The sequence below is a fragment of the Corvus cornix genome, chromosome 1A, assembly GCF_000738735.6.
Source record: "Corvus cornix cornix isolate S_Up_H32 chromosome 1A, ASM73873v5, whole genome shotgun sequence".
NCBI lineage: Eukaryota > Metazoa > Chordata > Aves > Passeriformes > Corvidae > Corvus > Corvus cornix.
In genome coordinates this window covers 37,068,652-37,088,518 of record NC_047057.1, presented here as the reverse complement: position 1 = coordinate 37,088,518, position 19,867 = coordinate 37,068,652, and the positions used below count along the sequence as shown (strand labels likewise).

Sequence of the window (19,867 nt, the reverse complement as noted above, 5' to 3'; positions counted from 1 at the left end):
TAAATGCACCTATGAATGAACTGGGAAGGACAGCTGTGTCTTATGGAAAGTGGAGTGATAAGAGTTCTATATTTAAATATTTAGTGTTGGGGAGATAGTGCAAAATAAATACTGCAGTGATGTATTCTAACGTTACTGATTGTGGTATGTAGTGTATTTGAAACTCTGAAGACTAGATCAGGACCTTGTACTGGGTACTGCACGATGATAGTGGAGTTTGTTTGCTCTTAAGGAATGCATTTTCTCAGTGCATTTCTGCAGTGTTTTTGTTTCTGTTTGGCTTTTTTTAGCCAGTAGAGCTGTGTTTGCAGAGAAGCTTATGGTTGTTTAAGTAAATGACAGTAAACAAAATGGAATGCAACTACATCTCTTCCATGCTAGTGGGTTGCACAGATTAGCCTAAATGTCTGCCAGCATAGTTTTCTTGGCAGTGCCTTATAGTCTCCTTACTCAAGAACAGTTGTCTAGAGCTGGCACATAATTGTCGTGACAGACACTAGTATCTCCTCAGTTTTCAGAAGATCTCTTCCAACTGTATGCATTCTGATACTGAGTTGTGTAAAAAGTGGAGGGAAGATTAAAGGATGGGACGTGAAAAAAAGACTGATGCAAGGAGAATAGGAAAAATTGGATATGAGAAACACTAGAGGGAGGCTCTGAAGTTGACAGCTGCTTGATACAGTCTATTTTAATTTCAAAAAAAATCTTTGAAGAACGTTTTTCAAAATCTTTGAGTGAACTGGGCCATAATTTGAAAACATAGTGCTTGCATGGACTGTTTAAGAGCTAGAAAGCAGATGGTGATAACTGCCCATTGCTATGAGGAGAGAGGCAGATGCTGGAGTCCCACAGGGTGCTGTAGCAAGATGAATGCTTTTAGCAGGGTCAGAAGTGATCTTGGAAAGAGGATGAACAGTGAAAGGATGGATGAAAGTTTATGATGACAAGTAGTTGTTCAGAGGGTGAAAACAAGGGCCCAGGGAGAAATTCAGTAACACCAGACTGCTGGTGAAACTTCCTCTGCTACACAGTTGTGTAGTGTAGAAAAATCTTAGTTCTGAGCTGAATATTGCAACTCAGAAACTTGAGTGATATCATCAGCTTACCTGCATGGTTTGGGGGAAAATGAGGACTCCCTTCTGAAATAAAAAATTTATGACATTGTCGAATACCTGCACTTCTGAGCCAGTGTGTTTTTTCTGAATGTGATTGAAAGGTAGAAGTGTTTCTGGGGGAATTCTTACCATGTCATTGCTTTTTTCCAAGGCATTGGCCAATGGCTGTTGTTGGAGATGGGATGGCTGTTTCTTAAAGTTTTTAGACATCATTTGTTCATAGACAGCCTTATTTTCATTTAGGAAAAAAAAAATTTAACTGTAGAAGTCGGTCTCTTTCAGAAAACCTCTAAGGTGTTTCAGCTGCTGTTTCATCTAGCCCACTGGCTAAGAGAGACCACAGGGTTTGTGCTGCCACTGGTCATACGTTTGTTGAAAGAACTGCCTTTCATTTTATGGATGTTGAAGCTTTATTTGATAGGGAGAACAGAGAGAGGAAATGCTGGTCGCTGCAAGGAGCATCGCTGTGTTCCATTTGCAGAAAAATGTGGGGAAGGGCAAGTGAGCTGTGCATCATCTTGTGTTCTTTTGCACAGCAATACTGTCAGCCTCCGTGAAATGGTCCTGCATTAAAAACAAGTTAAGAGGAAGTGTGTAAGGAAAAAGTTGACTATTTTGCATGGATACAATGTTCTGTAAATCAAAACTAATGCTAATTATGTTGCTCAAGAAAAACAGGGACCTGTATATGAGAGTTGTAATTGTAGTATTCTTTCAGTTTCTGTAGGTCTGCAATCCATGCTATCTTTGAGAATGGTATTTGAAGGAGAGCCATTGAAATTGTTACATGGACAGCCTGCATCCATGTGTAAAACTAAAATCACAAGACAGGCAAATGTGATCTGAATAAAATGAGTCAAGAGCATTGTTGTAGTTCCTGTTACTGAACTGTCAGATGTACTTTGGTTTATAGCAGTGCTGCCATTCTATTTATTAGCAAATACTATATTATTTTTCTGATACAGATGGACAAGTACTTGATTCTTTCATTTCTCTGCATATTAGGGAATTGAATCTTTTGGATTACATTCTAGGTCTTTAATTTGCACTATAAAGTTTTGGTCCTAAATGAGGCCATCAGATACTTTCTTTCTATGTAATTGTTGGGAAGTAGTTATGACGGCAGGAAAAATGTCTTTAGATTATATTTACATACATGTAGGTGTTTAATTCTGAAGCTTAGATTCTAACATGATTCTTCATATTGACTGTTAATATCCTGATCTTACTGGGATTGTGTTTTTGTGTTACACTTTGGACAGATCAAATGCAGTTTTCACTTTTTCTGGACCACATCCCTCCAATACTTTGCTAAAATTCCCATTGGAATGCATTATAAGAAGTTGAAATTCCTGAAGGAAACTTGAATTTTTTTAGTTTTTTTTAGTTTGCAGGACAGCAGGTAAAATAGAGACTCTAAAGCATTGGTTTCCATGCTTTGTGAGCCAGTGAATTATTCCTGGTGGTTGGAGCCTCCTGAATTACTGGAAGATGGCAGTAACGGGACAGTGTTTTCTTGTGCTTGGTATTGTCTTAGACTTCAAGTTACCTGAAACATCTTTTTGGAAACTAGACTCCCAAGTACAGTTTTGCTGGTAGAAAATGTTACTCATTTTATAATATGTTTGGGAACATAGGTGCTTCATGGTATGCAAGATTTGCAATAGTCTCAATATTAAATGTTTCTAGTTACTATGTATGGAATATGTTTATGATAATACTGAGATATTTTAAGAAATTAATGATCATTCAGGACATGGGAATTAGTCATGTTCAATAGCCTGGCACCAATTTTTTTTGTAAAATGTTGCAATATTGTGAATATTCTGATGAGCTACTTGGATTGGTTTTATAAAGTTGGGATTAAAAGTAAAGCCACAGAAAGGCATCTTCATTCTTAAATTTATTTAGCTGTTAAGTATCCCCTGTCTGCAATTACATGCTGGAAATGAGTAAATAGTTACCAGCACACTTTTTGCTTCAGTTTTTCTCAGGTTATATTCCAATTTTGTACTTAGGACTAGTTTTCAGTCAGTGATAATAATACAGTCCTAAGATCCAAAACTCAACATGGCATTTTGCTGATACTTGGTACTTCAGTTTGTGAGTAGATCTATAGGTTCTAAACCAGAACAAAGTTTTTCAGTATTTCTGTGTGTTTTAGACTGAGAGCTCAAAATGTGCATAAGAGATGTATCACTCATGTTTTGTAAAGCTGACATGGTTTGTGTTTTTTAGTGGCAAGTGACCACAGAGTTTATAACTGAAATCTAGTGCTGCTGTTCTTACGTGTTGATTTTTTTTTTTTCCTTAGGGTTTGAAATCTAGCAGAATGGCAGACATAGACAAGTAAGTAAAATCTGTAGGTTACTGAGGCTCTGAGTGTGTCCTGTGCTGTACTTTACATGGCTGGGCTCTCCAGATACTGGATAGGCAGGGTCTAGATACTGCCCTTGAGCACTGTGGCAAGACCTGTGGTTTATAGCATGTGGGAGAAAAGCTTATGTTGCTCATGATAAATGGGTTTGTGATCTTAATTATAAGTAATATAAAAGTGGAAGAAGGTACGAGTCAACTTCCTATGTTAGTTGGAATTCCAGAGGGAAAAAACAGATAGTATTGCCCATTCCTATTGTTTCACTCTCTGTAGGGTTTTTCTGTACTTTGAGTGCTCTTATTTTGTGGCATTTGAAGTATAGATTAGGTGAACCTACCCACAGTTCTCAAGGCGTGCACGTCTTAAGGAAGATGGTATGTAGAGCAGAAGGAGGCTTTGACTTGATGAGAACATGAGATGAAGGACTTCTGCAGAAAGGAAACTTTGTAATTCTGGAAAGTTGCTAATGCTTTAAACTGTTCTGGGTTTGTCAAATGTGAAACTTCTATGAAGGCAAATTTGGCTTTTTTTGGCTATTAAGACTTGTTTGTCATAGAACAAAAGATGCAACAGTTTGCTTCTACCCATGCAATCTCTAGTTTGATGTCTTTAAACTCATTATAGTGTTTTATAAAATTAACCTATTGATGCTGTTTTTGAATATTTCTAATAGCAAAGAACAGTCTGAACTTGATCAACAGGATATGGAAGATGTTGAAGAAGTAGAAGAAGAAGAAACTGGTGAAGATGCCAACAGCAAAGGTAATGTTGAAACAAAGAGTTTCTAAACATCTAAGCATATGTGCTTTCTAGTTAGTGTTAAAAGGATTTTACTGCAAAAAATAATAGGAAATGGTAAAAGAATTTCAGAAGTACAATTGTCTTTGAGTTCTGAAGCAAGGACTTCATTTTTTTTAAATTGTGAGATTTTTATTTGTTGTCTGCAGTTACTCATTTTAGTCATGGTTAATACCAGGTCAGGCAGTGCTGGCCATATGTATAATTGGGAAAGACAGGATTGTTGTGGATATGTGACTGGATTATTTGAAAGCTGTAAACAGTTAAAAACTTCACAAATCTGAAGCTTTGGGTATAAAAAATTAATGTACATATATGTGTATGTGTATCTTTTTGATTAGTACTTTGCTGCTGAGTTGACTGTGAACAGAACAAATTATGCTTAATGTTACCACTCTTAAAATTAATAAATTGGTTTTTTTCCCCTCAAGAAAAAACATGAATGCATATCATAATGCTTGTTTTGTCAGTGCTGAACAGTCTTACTCATGCTTTGTATTTAAGGTCTGGGGGCACAGATAGAATCTAAAGAGCAATTAGCCAGAAGAGAAATAACTAATAAACAGCAAAAAAATTACTTGGACTGCTAATAGTGCCATGTTATGTGATTGCTTGAAAAGAATAATAACATGAAAGTAGAACATTTTGCTCAAGATGTTATGCTTTGCTAACCTATTCAAAGAAGTGTTTTCAAAACTGGATTGCAAAATTTTGGGGAACGCATTCACTAGCTGAAGTAATTAAATGGTGTACAGTAATTAAATGGTAAGTGTCCCACAGCAACCTAGAGATGAATAATGTGTATTTTCAGTGATTTCCTAGCTATTATAGGTGAGAATCAGAGGGGAAATTATACTGTAGGAATTCTGGAGGGAAATTGGATTTTATAAATCAGAAACATGTTTTGGTAGTAGGGAAACTTGACACAGTTTTCAGCAGTTCTTCTGCATCTGTAATTCTTGTCTAATTTTCTTTTTTTATATACACAATTCTTTCTTTCAAGATTAGTCCAAAAGATGCACTTTTTGCTTACATAATTTTCTTTTTTAATTAGCTCGGCAGTTGACTGTGCAGATGATGCAAAATCCTCAGATTCTTGCAGCCCTTCAGGAAAGACTTGATGGTCTCGTAGGAACATCTGCAGGATATGTAGAAAGGTACAGCATTTGTTTAGCATGAGCAGAGTGTTATAAATAGTTCTTTTGCTTTCTGAACAGTATTGTCTGTGGCATTAGTGGTCATAAACCACCGTGCTGCTCAGATAGTAGAAAAACGAATACAGTCTGTCTGTAGTGCATCTCAGAATTGAAGAGTTTTTAGTTGAGTTTTTATGAAGAAAGGAATGCTAATATTTACAGTGGCTGATCTTTTCCCCTGCAGTTACAATATGGCACACTTAAAACACTTTTCTGCTCCTTGGAATCTCTTTTTTAACTTTGCCTTAGTCATGAAACATCAGTTATTTAAACTATAGAGAGATACTTGGAGGTCTAGTGTCTCTAATATAGTCATTTTATGCTTTGAGTGTAGCCACTAGCTGATAGAGGAAACCACTTCATGTGGTTTTTTCATGTATCAAAACTTGCTATAAATTCTTGACAAAATTTTCCATAGTTGATCTGCATTTATGAGGAATGCAATAATTGCTTTCCTTTTACACATTTGTAATAGTGGCTCATTTAGCAAACCAGTTCTGGCTCACTTTGGTACAGACAGTGTGTTTCAAGACAGTGCTACCATATGCTTTGCTCAGTGAAACAAAGCAGCAAATTTTGAAGATTAAATTTCTTAAAGAATAACTCAACTGTCTAACTTTTTTGTAAAACCAAGCAAAGTAATGGTGAGTTTCTTAGTTGTACTCAATACTATGAATTTACTTTGTTACTCATTGATAATTTAGAACTTGTTTTAGAATGAAGATTTATTGCACAAGTTTCTCTCATGATTTACCCAGGTGTTTGTAATACTCTGGTTCTAACTGTGGCTGAGCCTCAGTTTAAGAGCTTGTGCTAAGGATTTCAAACTCGGTGGTGAAATTTGGTTGTAGTTTTGATTTAAGATTTCTAAATGTTGAAATAGCATGTAAAATGTGTTGTGGTACGAGTTGGTTAACTTGCAAGGGGTCTGGTTAAGGAGGGATCAATATGTGCTTAAAATGCAGTGTTAGTAACAGTTCTGCCACTGAATTTTTCAGCTTGCCTAAAGTTGTTAAAAGACGTGTGAATGCTCTCAAGAACCTTCAAGTTCAATGCGCACAGATAGAAGCGAAGTTCTATGAGGAAGTTCATGAGCTGGAAAGAAAGTATGCTGCTCTCTATCAGCCCTTATTTGACAAGGTATTTTAATGCTACTCTGATTTGTACTGTAAAGCTTCATCTAAAATACAAAGGAATATAAAAACCAGAAAACATATTCATGTTCCTAATTACTTTGGTCTCATATGTGCCCCTTCAATTCAATTGATACAATTTTGCCATTCAAGGGAATATCAACTAAGATTAAGAGAGCAAAAGGTTAAGTCTGTTTCATGGTTACCAAAATGACTTCAATATATCAGCCTTCATTTTAGTTGGGCAGGTGTCAGATGATACTGTATCTTTTCTGGGACTTCAGTGTTTATTTTAGTGTGTTGAAAACCTCCTAACTGCTGAATCTATCCTCTAGAGCCAGAAGAAAAAGTTTTGATAAGTAGTTAATATATTACTAATTGTGTAATTTAGGATTAGGAATTTATTGGTTAGGGCATTGCTGATTGCAATGACTAGGAAATTTGAAAATATTCTTGGTTTAATCTTCCAGCGAAGTGAAATCATCAATGCCATTTATGAACCTACAGAAGAAGAATGTGAATGGAAAGCAGATGCTGATGAAGAAATTTCAGTGAGTATCTTAATTGGTTCTCATCAATATCTCGAGCTTTAGCATGAAACAAGATTCAATAACCTGAAATTTTTTTACAAAATCAGGTTTGTAATGATTACTTGCTGTTAATAACAATATTAATTCTTAATGGTTGCTTAAAGCATCCACATGAAACCTAATCCATACTGCTATCGACAAAGAACTGATGAACCTTTTGGACACTCTTAAAATTAAGGAAATGTAATTTTTTTATTTTCTCAAGGAGGAAATGAAAGAGAAAGCTAAGCTTGAAGAAGAAAAAAAAGATGAAGAAAAAGAAGACCCTAAAGGAATCCCTGAGTTTTGGCTGACAGTATTCAAGAATGTGGACTTGCTCAGTGATATGGTTCAGGTAGGTGGTGGTCTAGGCTTTTTTAAAGTTGCATTGGTAATTAATCCTTGTGTCTTTAAGAAAGCAGTGGATACACTATGATGCTTGATATGTCTGTTGGAGGGCAATAATGGAACTGTTAGTTGGATGTCATCTCTGGTAACTTTCCAAGTGAGAGTATAAAGCACTGAAATACTTCCCTACTGTTTTATTTTTTGAACCTATTCTATGATCCTAATACATTTTCGGTGCTTATAAAGTGTGTGTGAAATGTGTGTTAGATGTTACCAGAAACTATACTTGGTGTTTGCATGGGTTTTGGTTGTGTGCTGTGTTGGAGACTGTACACAGCCATTGTTGCCATCTGCTGGTCATGTTCATGGAAGTATTTCAGTGTTTTAACAAGGTTTTTGTTCTGAGGGAAACTTGTTCTAAACGTGGCTTTTTATCTCTGCAAGGCCTTAAATCTGTGTATAATTTAATGTTATGAAAATTAAATACACTGTGTTTTCTCTACAGGAGCATGATGAACCTATCCTGAAATATTTAAAAGATATAAAAGTGAAATTTTCAGAAGCTGGACAGCCTATGGTTAGTTTAACTTACTAAACAAGATTACTTTTGTGTTATCTTAAGAATTATTTGTATTTTAGCAACATGGTCTGTGATTGCCAATTGTCTTGTGGAAGTCATGAGAAAATATACAGCTGCTGCTTCTGAGAAAGGAGTACAAGGACTAGTGGTAGTCTTGCACCACCCTGTGAATAAACATGTACTAGATTCAACCTTCAGCTTCTGACGAGATTGGCCTTAATATCTGGTGACTTAAGTTTCACCATCTCATTTTGATACTTTTGGGTACTTTTTGTGTAACTGATGTAATTTCATAGATTTCCCTGGCAGAAATCAGACAGTTTTCTAAGTTCTAATATTTTTAAATTTAGAAGTTCTCCCTGTACATCAGCAGCAGGAAAGCTGTGTGCTTGGGAGATCTGTCATTACTGCAAGCAGTATAACAACTAGTAAGTGCAAGATCAAGTAAATGAAAGGATTTGAAGATTTATGTAGAACTTGGGTAGCAAATAGAATAAGCTGTGGATGTATTGGAGAGAAGGTGTATTCTGTTGCATGGGTATTTTTTGGGTTTGGCTTTTAGGTGTTAAAGGTGTTCATAAATAACTAAAGTTACTGCTCTGCAATTTTTTTCAAGAGTTTCACATTAGAATTTCATTTCGAACCAAATGACTACTTCACAAACGAAGTGTTGACAAAGACGTATAGAATGAGGTCAGAGCCAGATGATTCTGATCCCTTCTCCTTTGATGGACCAGAAATCATGGGTTGTACAGGGTAAGTGCTAATAGATAGCTTTAAGGCAATATAACAGTTTCTTCCTTAGCATTATCCAACTATAGACTTATACAGCATCTTGGGGAGGTGCTGGAAAAGATAATTCCCCTAGTAACTTGTGAACAACTAGGTTTGACTTGAGTGTTTTAGTTGTTATCCATAACACCAATACAATATAGAAAAAACATATGATTTATATTGCATAGTTTATAATCATATCTATTATATAGGCATATAAATTAAAAATTTAGTCAGTATTGTATTTTTTTCGTAATACTGTTCTGCAATCGCAAAAGGTGAATTGAAAGGTGGATGGTGGTATCTTTTAGTAGGCCTGGAAAGCTTTTGCTAGAATTTGTTTGATCGCTTCTATTAATCTTTTTGTATTTCTGACATATAGCATTTTGGGGAATTTATTACAGATTTACTTTTAATGTTGCAGTTATCCATTTTTTTTTGTGTTGACTGTTTGCCTCTGAATATCTATCCATTTGTGAAATGGGGAATAGTCATCAGTTAATTCCAGGTTACTCATTTTTAAAAAGCTGTCATATTCCTTTCTTAGTGAAATCTTCTGTTTTAAATTAGCTAAGTAATTTTTTCTCTACATGCCCCTTTTTTGTGAACAGAGGGATGAGAGAAAACTGTTGTACATAATTACCTTATGAGTATACTTGGGCCTGTTCAGTAGCTTCTGTGTTCACGTCTCCAATGTTCTCACTGCTCTTCTGAGTAGTGATGTAGTGATACGGCCTATCACTGCATAGTCAGTGTTGGTTTTATTCTTACATTCATCTCCAGTTGCTCATACTGACTTATTTACCACTTTATTTCCCAGTCACTTCACGTATTTTGCAAAGTCCTGTAAGTTTTAAATACTTGGGTAGCTTTGATAAACTGTTTTGTCTTCCCCAGTTTGGACTGTTTTTGAAAAGCATGAATCCTGGCAGAGTTTGGTGTGAGATGCCACCGCTTCTGTAAAAATGATTAACTCCTAGTCCTTGTTGTGTCTTTTAGCTAAGATAGCCCCTTCTTGTCCCAAAGCAACTCACTCCATTTTTTTGAGTCTTTAAAAGAATCTAATCAGGTACTTTAGCAAATGCAGTTAGTTTCACTGATGTAACTTTTTCATTTATGTGGTGCCAGAATGCTTTGGCTGTTAGAGAAGCCTGTAGACATGATTTTGCTCTGTAAGCAGGGTGGAGTTAAAAAACCCCAAAACAATAAAACCCAAACAAACGAATAAAACACAAGAAGACAAAACCCTCACAAACAACTCAAAATCAGCCAAAAAATACATGCCTGCTTGATGCATTACTTTAAGGACTTACTGGTTATAATGATAGATGCAGTGAACTTTGACATATTACTAACAGGCCCAAATATGACATTATTTTATAGTGGATGGGTGGCTCTAAAAATGGTGCAGTACTAGTGGTTGATAGGAAGCTAGGCAGTACTTGGTAGCTAATGAAAATTAGCATTTCAGAGATTGAGTGGAGAAGGAAAAACTTCTGGATGGAAATAATCCTAAAATGAACCCGTTACTTTTGTTCTCAACATATAAACTAATTAAAAGATAGCACTGAATAAATACAACCTTAAAATTTTCTCTTCCCTGTGTCTCTTGCAGTTGTGATAGTCTCAGTAGATACTTGTAACAAGGCGAATGGTATGGAGCTGCAGCTGGTTGTGGGGGTTTTTGTGTCATTTGTTTTTTATTTACTCTTTAGTTGCCAAATAGACTGGAAAAAAGGAAAGAACGTTACTCTGAAAACCATTAAAAAGAAGCAGAAACATAAGGGCCGTGGAACAGTTAGGACGGTGACAAAAACTGTTTCCAATGACTCTTTCTTCAACTTCTTTAGTCCTCCGGAGGGTAAGCTGAACACTGGTTTATGTGCATTAACTTTAAATGTAGAATGTACCTCACTCACTTGTTTCTTCTGTTCTTTTTTCTACAGTTCCTGAAAGTGGAGACCTGGTAAGTTGACTTATTTAAAAAATGATGATGGAGTGTTTATGGAATTTTAGAATTTGTTAAACAGCCTCAACTTAAAGACAAATTCTGTCTTTAACTGAGAATACCTATGAAGACTAGTATGTATTTGAGTTTTCTTCTTTAGAAGGAGTGTTTGTTGAGTTAGATGGTAGAGTTTCATTTAGTCAACTTTAACAGTTTATGCTTCCTGAAAGCTACCTTGTGAATTGTTAACAGTTGTAGAAATGTAGTGATCCACACTGTCAGTCTTCGATTTAATGGGTGGTGTAAGTCTCTCCCTTCAGGCATTCTTTGGATGATTTTATCTAATGGCTGAATGTATCCAGTTTGTATTTTATTTTGTTAAAAATTTCTCAAGCTGTTACATCGTGAAGAAAGTAATAAAACAAGAATGGAAAACTGCAAGAGCCCGCTTTTCTGTGTGCTCACTATGGCAATAAGCCATGTTTTTGTAAGGAGAAAAACTACCAAAAATACTTAACAGTAGGGAATATGTTACACAGTTTGAGTGAGAAATACGAAATTAAAGCTTCCAGAAGCATGCTGTTAGAACCCTAGTTGGCATGGACACCAAAAGCTGTATGTTCATGTTTAGGAAAAAAAAACAACCCAACCCAAAAAGAAGTCTTTTGAATTGAAAATAATTGCTCAGATGGGAGACAGCAGAACACTTGGGATTGGATCAGGGAACATTTTTAGGTGTTCAGGTGCTTCAATAGTTGCCTGTCTAATGGGAATCAAGAAGGAGATGTGCTGTAGGAATCAGAAGTAGGTTGTAAAATCTTTAATGTGATAAGCTCACCTGGCTATTGTTCAGTTCTTAAAGAACATTGTGCATATGAACTGAAAAGTCTATGAGAGATACTAAATAATCTTTCTACTTGGAACAAAAGGAACTCCAGAATTGTATATAATTAGGCTTACTGAAGCAGCAGCTCCTGACTGTATAATGTAGATGGGCTGTTGAAAGTGTCAAACTTGGCTCCTCAGTTTCAGTTTGGTTAAGCGGGTCTTGGAACAAAAAAGCCAGTAATGGGATTTGTGTAAATCTGGCCACATCAAAATCCATGTAACTTGTGTGTATGTGTAAAGTAGTTACCATCTTATAGTTCAGGAAATAATACTGTTTTATACAGGATGATGATTCCGAGGCAATCCTTGCTGCAGACTTTGAAATTGGTCATTTCTTGCGTGAACGCATAGTCCCCCGGTCAGTATTGTACTTCACTGGAGAAGCTATTGAAGATGATGACGATGATGTAAGTGTAATAGTTCATTCAGAACACTATAAACCTTGAAATAGTGCTGCTTAAAGACCTTGGGTAATTTCTTACATTGGTATCTTTAGAATGGGATGTACCAACGTTAGTTGCAGCAGAGCTTCCTTGATTGTTCAAGAAAGCATGAAAATAATTCATCTTTGAAGTAGTGACTTCAGAGTTTTGTGGCAAAAGCAGTGGTAGAAGCTGAGCATCTAGAGGATGTCATAGTAGCATTTTGTGTGTAAGGCATTCCTAGAGAGGTGTACCCAATACTTTGTAGAACTGTAATGAGCTGCCAGAGAACAAATGAGAACTGTATCTAGCTGCTCAGCCTGTTCTTTGTGCTTGCAGTGATATTGGGCTATGAAATTTCATAAGATTCAAGCCTCTTCCATTCAAAAGTACTCTCTTAAAAAAAAGCTAGATAAGCACATTCAAAGCATGCCAAGATAATCACAGCAAGTTCTGCAAAAGCTTAAGTATTTTAAAAGAGCTAAACTAAACTTGAAATTGACAAACCATGAAGCCTCAAATTTATACAGGTGTAAAACATTTTTCTGTCTCCTGCCTCCGCTCAAACAAGGACAGTTTGATAGTTAAAATGGCTTACATAAGTCCTGTCCTAAAATTAGTTCTTAGAATCCAAACTGTTGGCCCTCGTTGCAAAGGCTTGGCTGCCTGCGGCTTAGGAGGAGGGAGGTACTGACAGGTCTGGTTGCCTTGGGCTCTGCTGTCCCCTGCCGTCCCCAAGTGGTACCGCAGTGTAATCAGCTCCTCTCGGGCTGCATGGAAGGGTGGAACAGTCTGCTCTGCCAGAGCTTGGCAGGGGAAGTTGAACATCGCTCGTGCTGATGCAAAAAGCATTTTTAAATCTGACAGACACAGGAGCTTCTGGGCTCAAATTGAAAGAGCGTAGGTTTAGATTAGATATTAGGAAAAAAGTCTTTACTGTGAGGGTTGTGAGACGCTGGAACAGGTTGACCAGATAAACTGTGGATGTCCCATCCCTGCAGATGTTCAAGGCCAGGTTGGATGGGACTCCAAGCAATCTGATCTAGTGGAAGGTTTCCCTGCCCATGGCAGGGTGCTTGGAGCTAGATGACCCTCAAGGGCCCTTCCAACCCAAACCAGTCTATGATTCTCTTAAGAGCACAATACAGAGTGCTCTCTGACATCTACTTGAGCTATAAATGACTGCATTTATGGTGCTATCAAAACTATTTATTTTCTTTTCTAGTATGATGAAGAAGGTGAAGAGGCAGATGATGAGGTAAGATAGCAGATTCCTTTGACTCAAATAGTTTACCTGTTGTAGTTTATTTTCTGGAATAAGAGTTCCTTTAGTTTTTGAGTTCTCTGGACACTAAGTTTAAGAATTACTTCTGAAGTAAGATAGAACACATTGTTTTGTGGATCTCAGGTGAATAATTTAAAAAAAATCCAAAAAACTAGCAAGATGACAACAAAAAAAAAAACAACCCAAACCAAACTAAGACAATGCTTAAGGTATCCTAAAAATTAAGCTACAACTCATGTCAAAAGATGCACTTTATGGAGGATAAACTAATACAATATGTATAACATAAAGTGGTAATATTGTATTTCTGAGTACAATTTAATGTTAATTTTCATTAAAATGGCTCAGAAACCTGGATGTGGATAAGCTAGAGAAATATTAACAAGTTTTCTTTCAGGAGGGAGAAGAAGAAGCAGATGAAGAAAATGATCCTGATTATGACCCAAAAGTAAGGAATTAAAATGAATGTTTGAAGTTTGTGTATGCAACAGACATTTAAAATTTTATGTATGTTGAATCTTGATTTTAATTTAAGTATTAAATCAATAGTTCCTATGGTGAGCATGTGTTGTTTTGAGGCTGTTTCAGGCCTAGTTCTGACAGACTAGTATTGGTAGAGAAACTTCTACAAAGTTCTTTCTCCAGGAGTCATTTTGTAAAAGTAACTTTGGCTTTGAGCACTGAGGTTACTCAGGCTTGGTTTTCTATGAACTTGTCTTGCAGCAAGTTGCTGCCTAATGATGAAAATTGCAAAATGGTTGTAAGGACGTGGAGAGAACTGTGTAATCCAGGTTCAGTTTTTGGGAACTTGCTACAAGCTGGCTCTGGCACAGGTTTTCATAGCAAAATACAAAATAGGCCCTTTCAGGTTAGATAAGTGGCAAGTTTTTTATTGTTTGAGGTAGCAAACAAACTTGTTCAGGAACACATCTACAGCCAAGTGCTAAAATGAGAACAGCCAAGAGCAACTGGGAGCTTTCTTACACGTGGGAAGGGCAGATCACTAATCAGGCTGGAAAAACAATTGTGAGCCACTCAATTCATAGCTTTTTAATAGCTGAGGGAGAGGTACATCTGGCCACCTGAAAGCATCTGATGGTGGTAGGTGAAAGTTGCAGTCATGAGGTCTGCTCCAAAATGCCTGCTGTTAAAAGGGCTTGTCATTTCAAATGAGTGCTTTTCAGTAGGAATGGTTTGAGCTACTATTAAAGTACTGTTGAAAAAATTACATAATCTTAGCATTGTACATAGAAAGACAGGGTACAAACTTGTAATCAAAATGTACAGCCCTCTCGGTGATGTTTCATCTGCTATAGTGTATTCAAATTGCTTCCTAGTCAAGAAAGCTTTGGAATCAAAATGAAACAGCTGCAAGTTGGACTTACTCCCACCATTTCAGATTGCTTTTCTGTTTCACTTTTCTCAGTGAAACAGAACTGAGAAAGGGCAAAGACTATGGTCTGTTTGAGAGCTGCTCAAGGGCTGGAGATAGTAGTGGTAGTATAGTGTTGTAAGCTGATTTCAGGCTGTAAGCCAGCTAAATGTATTAAAGCACTGTGGTCCTAGAATAGCTGTCCAGACCAAGGAAGGTAGTGGAGTAAAACCTGCAACTGAACTCTGCCCCCCCAAAACACTTAATTAAATTCCCATATTTCTGTGACAGATTACTGGCTGTCTGTTTCAAGAACAGAAGACATTTTCTGTGTTAAAATTTTTTAATAACTGGAATTTATTGCAAAAGATGTTTCCAGAGCATTAGGAACTGTGTTTTGACATTTCATTGCTTTGCTCTACAGTGTCTTTTGGTGTAAGGCCATGCTCTTGTTACTGCCCATAGGAAGTTTCTTTTGTCTCAAACTGTGAAGAGGGTCTGCATGCTTTTTCTGAGCTGGGTTGTTTGTTACTGCACATCACTCTTCTCCTTTCTCCAGTTAGTGTCTTTTAGAGTATTTCACCACACTTAGTTCTGAGCAGATTTTTGTTCTGGATTTGTATCCTGATGGGCTGACAAAGCCAAAATGAATGCAATGTGGATGTTGCTGCATCTAAAGACAGCAGTGTTGCTAATGCTAGACAATTAGTGCAAGGAAAAGATAGAAGAACTTGAATATTGCAGCTTGAGAAAGCATGCTTAGCAATATTGATAGTTCTTTTAAAAGACTGATTTCTGTAAACTGGTATTTCCTTTTTTCTCAACAGAAGGATCAAAACCCAGCAGAATGCAAGCAGCAGTGAAGCAGTGTGTCTGTGGCCTTGAGGATTACCTGCACTGTAATAGCCTAAACACAACTATTAGTTACTTACAGCCTTATGTTTTGTATCTTGGTAGAATTAAGTAACCAATTTGTTAAAAAAAGAAATCGAACACTTAAGAACCAGTTTAAAATGTAGGTTCAATCTACCTAGCATTTTAACAGTATAATTTTCTGCCAATATGTAGAATGCAGTAAATCCCCTAAAGCATGAATGTTAATTCATTGCTACATAGTTTGGTTCTTGTGAAGTCTTTGTCATGTAGCTATTAGACTGCAGCTGTGAAGATGATCAGAACTGTTAACTGAGACCAATATTTGTTTAGAGAAAACTCTCTCCTGAAGAACCAACCAAAGTATTTTTTCAGCCCAGTAGTCTGAACGGGTTTAAGTCTGCTTGCACTAGCTGTGCCTTTATTACTTTGTTATAGAAATGGCAGTGACCTGTACTAACTAGGAGATGATGATGCATTTTGAATTTGACTACTTGAGAAGACTAGTATAACTTGTTTAATTTCCCAATGAGACCACATTAAACATTCATAACTGTCAGCTTGTTTATGCTATGGGTTTTGTATTTTATGTGACATAGTGATCTACAAAAGAAACCTAGTCATCATATTAAGGTTATTGTTTACCACAGGGGTGTGAATAAAACCTAGTATTTTCAGAAGCTAGTCTTGTTTTATTACGTGTGTATCTGCATGTATAAACTGGTAATGCATATCTTACATGCTGCAGTTTGTTTTACTAGAAACAAAAGCTGGTAATTACTGAAAAGTAAATTATATAGCATTTGAAGAACAAACACAATAGTTTGGAAAGTTCGATGCATACTTTCCATTTGCAGTGTGATACTTGTGAATCTGAGCTTGATGTTTCAGTGATTGGTCCACACTGCCATTTTAGAGAAGACAAGTTCTTAGAAGTGGGGCTAGATCTGATAAAGGACTTCTGTATTGCTGTGCCTGACTCTAAGGCATTGCCTGTTAGTATGAGATCTGGAGCAAAGTGCCTTGGATTTTCAGTCTGTGTAGATGAAGCTAGGTGGTCCTGAACAAAACATGCCCTGCAGCCAAGGGGAGTGCTGGAACACTTGGCTGTATTCTAGTTTGTCCTCACTGTATCAAGCATTATGAGGAAACAAACCCAAAGAAATTCCACTTTCTTCACCTAATGTCTGTTCACTGTGCTTGTGTTTGTGCATTCTGGTTCATACTTTGTCCATATTGGATATTTTTGTCAGTTGAAACACATGGGCTAGAAGATCTTTCTCTTTCTGACCTTGCCCCTAGCCTAGCAGTGGAGGTGCTTGATGAGATGTGGATTTAAACATATTCAGCTGAAAGAGACTATGAACTGATGTATTCTGAGTTTTTCCAGTCAGTAGCATGCTACTGTACTCTGTGCTGTCTTGTCTTTCACACAACAGTATAAGTTCTGATCTTCTAAGCAAGTAGGTAGCTTTTTCAGGGATGGAAGGGTCCTTGTAGTGTTAAAAAGAAATATCCAGCTAGCCATGGATCTATTTCTGCAGTAGCTACTTTTTTTTTGTGACGCTTATACACTTAGCCATAAAGATTTGAAAAGAGCAGGGCAAGCAGGAGGTAACAACCACATTAGGATGGGGCTGGTGGAAAAGTTTCTCTAGCATGTCTCTTGCCTGGAGGGTAAGTAATACAGAATGAAGCTTATTCCAAGTGCCCTTCTGAATCCTCACCCCCCCCCAAGAAAAGAAGGATGGGTCTAGTGTCCTCTGAGTAAACTGTTTTAGTTTTGTTACTGATTTTTCTTTTTAATTCCTTGAAGGCTTAAATATCACAGTGCTTCTTTTCAGAATCCCTGTCAGGCTTCATCTCTCTCCTCTCCAGATATCCATGGATTTGGGAGAAGGAGCTTGTTATCTGTAGCTGTATATAAAGCAGGACCATTGAAGCTGTGATCTTGGGTGGTTTTTAGGTAACACAGATCATAGCATAGAAAAAGCAGTTATAAAAGTTTAACAACCACTCTCAGTAGCTATGTGTTAAAGGAGATGTGGTTGGTTTTGTGGTATCAGAATATGCTTATCCTTTGAGGCACTGACCCTGCCAGGTGTTTGGGTTTCACATGGTCTCTTCTCTAAACATCTCCCAGGGTTAAGTTTAAAACTTCAGGACATGTAGAGACCAAACTGTGATGGTATGTTCTGAGCTTGAGAAGTCATTAAGATGGGGCTTTGGAGTTCATACTTCTGGACACGGGAAGGCTCTGAAGTCCTTACTTAGATCTAGCCCATTTTTGCTAACAGCATCTGGTAACTGTATTTTAAAAAGAAAATGAACTTTTAAAAGTTGTAAGTTTCAAAATTCACTACTTCACAAATTCGGCTTGCTCTTTGATTACTTTCTCATTTAACACCTTCATAACATACAGTGGGATACAATATTTGAAAAGGGGAATTGTTAGATGTCAAAGCACACCTGCAGCCTGCAAGATTCAGGGTTGTGAATATATCCTATTGGCGGATTTTGGTAAGCTTCTCTCCAGATTGACATGCTAGTTCTAAATCAGCAGTTCTTGTCCTCTCCAGACTGCAGCAAAAAGAAGAAGAATATAAATGAGGTGCCAGTTCTTATGGCATTGGTTAAATTAAAACTGTTCTGGTGCTTACTGTAGTTTTGTTACCAATGACACTCTTGTTTAGCAGTTCTGAAAGGCAGTATGTAGCAGGAACATTAAACTTTCAACATTGATTGGAGTGTTGTGACTCATTCTTTTCACTTTTCATTTGTACCAGGTGTAGAGAATCCCATTTAGTGTTTGAGGAGGGTAAGTTACCTTGTTAACAGGTTCAGGCTAGGAAAATGTGTCACTGAAATAAAATGTCCTTGGCAGCAGTTGCAGGAATGCACCATAATTTAACATCTCTAAATGGTGTCTTCTGTCCAGTTTTGGTTGCTGTATTGAAGGGAGAATTATGTTTTGGGGAAAAGTGGTAGGTTGGTGAGGAAAGAGAATTAAGTGAGACTGGGTGACAGGGAAGGGTGCTTGGGGCTTATGCTTGATAGAGAGGGAGGCTCCTTTGCAATCCTTTCATAGTTGCTTTTAGCAATCTAGGTTAGATTAGATTAGCACTGAAGAGTTTGCCTGTCTTATACAACTTTGTTCATGTTAAAAAAAAAAAAATTAACAGCATTGTGAAGTAAAGGAGCCCAGATTTAAGTTTAGCATTCTGAAGTTTACTTTTTGGAGAGGAGTAATGTCAGGTGCAGTTAGAAGTGTTAGCTTGGATTATTTGAACACTGGGCATAGCAACACTGCTTACCAGCGTCTCATAGCTTCATAAGGTTAGATTGTGTTCTGCGTTCTTAAAATTGATGTTTCTGAAACTAATAGCAGATACTGTAATTTTGACTTCTTTTGCTTTTTAAGTGAAAAAGCCAGCAGAATATAGAAAAATGCAGAAAATGAATGTGTTCATCTTTGTTTTCAAGCTGATACTCAAACTTTCCCTGTGTTTCAGGGCCCATTGTTGCCGACCTGATTTGGAAATTGATAGGAAACTTACATAGAGATGAATGATTAACCTTTCTGCTAAAGGTTTCCTATTTCCAAAGGTGTCTCTGCAGCAGTTGTTTATCAAATGCCTTCTTTTGGGCAGAGGATTGTGCTGTGACACTGAGCATCTTAAGGAAGCACAATGCTACACCACTCAGTACAAACAGGGCAGCCTGATAATGAAAGCATGAACAGCCTTGATGGTCTGTTAGGTTGGGGCTAGAGCTACATGGATGTTGGAGTAGATAGACTCAGCTCTACAGCGCTTTCTCCTTTGTTCTGTGCAGTTGTGGTCTTCTCCAATCCAAGACTTTCTTTTACAGGTTAGAGAAGTTGCAACCACATCTCTTCATTTTCATTTAATAGCTGCTCAGTAACCTGTTTGAGGTTCCTCACAAGTTTTCAAGACTGTTGAAATGATGACTTTTAACTGCTAGTGCTTGCCTAAAGTGAACATAAATTATTTGCTGAAAATACTAAGTCTTACTTCTATACACCAGCGAGAGGAGGTAGAAGTTTGTCCACATGCCATTTGTCTCATTGCTCTTTAAATCCTCTTGTCAGACCTTTGCTCAGGCCAGGTAGTCTTCCACATGTGGCCTGTGTCTCAGATTTTGTAGGAAAATCAGAGTGAGTAAAGCA

General features: G+C 37.1%; 1 protein-coding gene across 4 annotated transcripts in view; it reads left to right on the top strand.

The window, feature by feature from the left end:
• Positions 1-18,420, top strand: part of NAP1L1 (nucleosome assembly protein 1 like 1) — a 35,625-nt gene extending 17,205 nt beyond the window's left edge. For 2 of the 4 annotated variants that reach the window (XM_039571725.1, XM_010413706.4), the window contains exons 2-15: positions 3,430-3,464; positions 4,166-4,254; positions 5,345-5,447; positions 6,485-6,626; positions 7,090-7,170; positions 7,415-7,543; positions 8,042-8,113; positions 8,733-8,872; positions 10,606-10,751; positions 10,837-10,856; positions 12,011-12,133; positions 13,374-13,406; positions 13,831-13,881; positions 15,633-18,420. In XM_039571725.1, coding sequence (XP_039427659.1) covers positions 3,448-3,464; positions 4,166-4,254; positions 5,345-5,447; positions 6,485-6,626; positions 7,090-7,170; positions 7,415-7,543; positions 8,042-8,113; positions 8,733-8,872; positions 10,606-10,751; positions 10,837-10,856; positions 12,011-12,133; positions 13,374-13,406; positions 13,831-13,881; positions 15,633-15,668 — 1,182 coding nt within the window. In that variant the 5' untranslated portion in view covers positions 3,430-3,447 and the 3' untranslated portion in view covers positions 15,669-18,420. The remainder of the gene's footprint in view (positions 1-3,429; positions 3,465-4,165; positions 4,255-5,344; positions 5,448-6,484; positions 6,627-7,089; positions 7,171-7,414; positions 7,544-8,041; positions 8,114-8,732; positions 8,873-10,605; positions 10,752-10,836; positions 10,857-12,010; positions 12,134-13,373; positions 13,407-13,830; positions 13,882-15,632) is intronic. The other 2 variants (XM_039571727.1, XM_039571728.1) reach the window with 2 other exon arrangements.
• Positions 18,421-19,867: the final 1,447 nt, after the last annotated feature.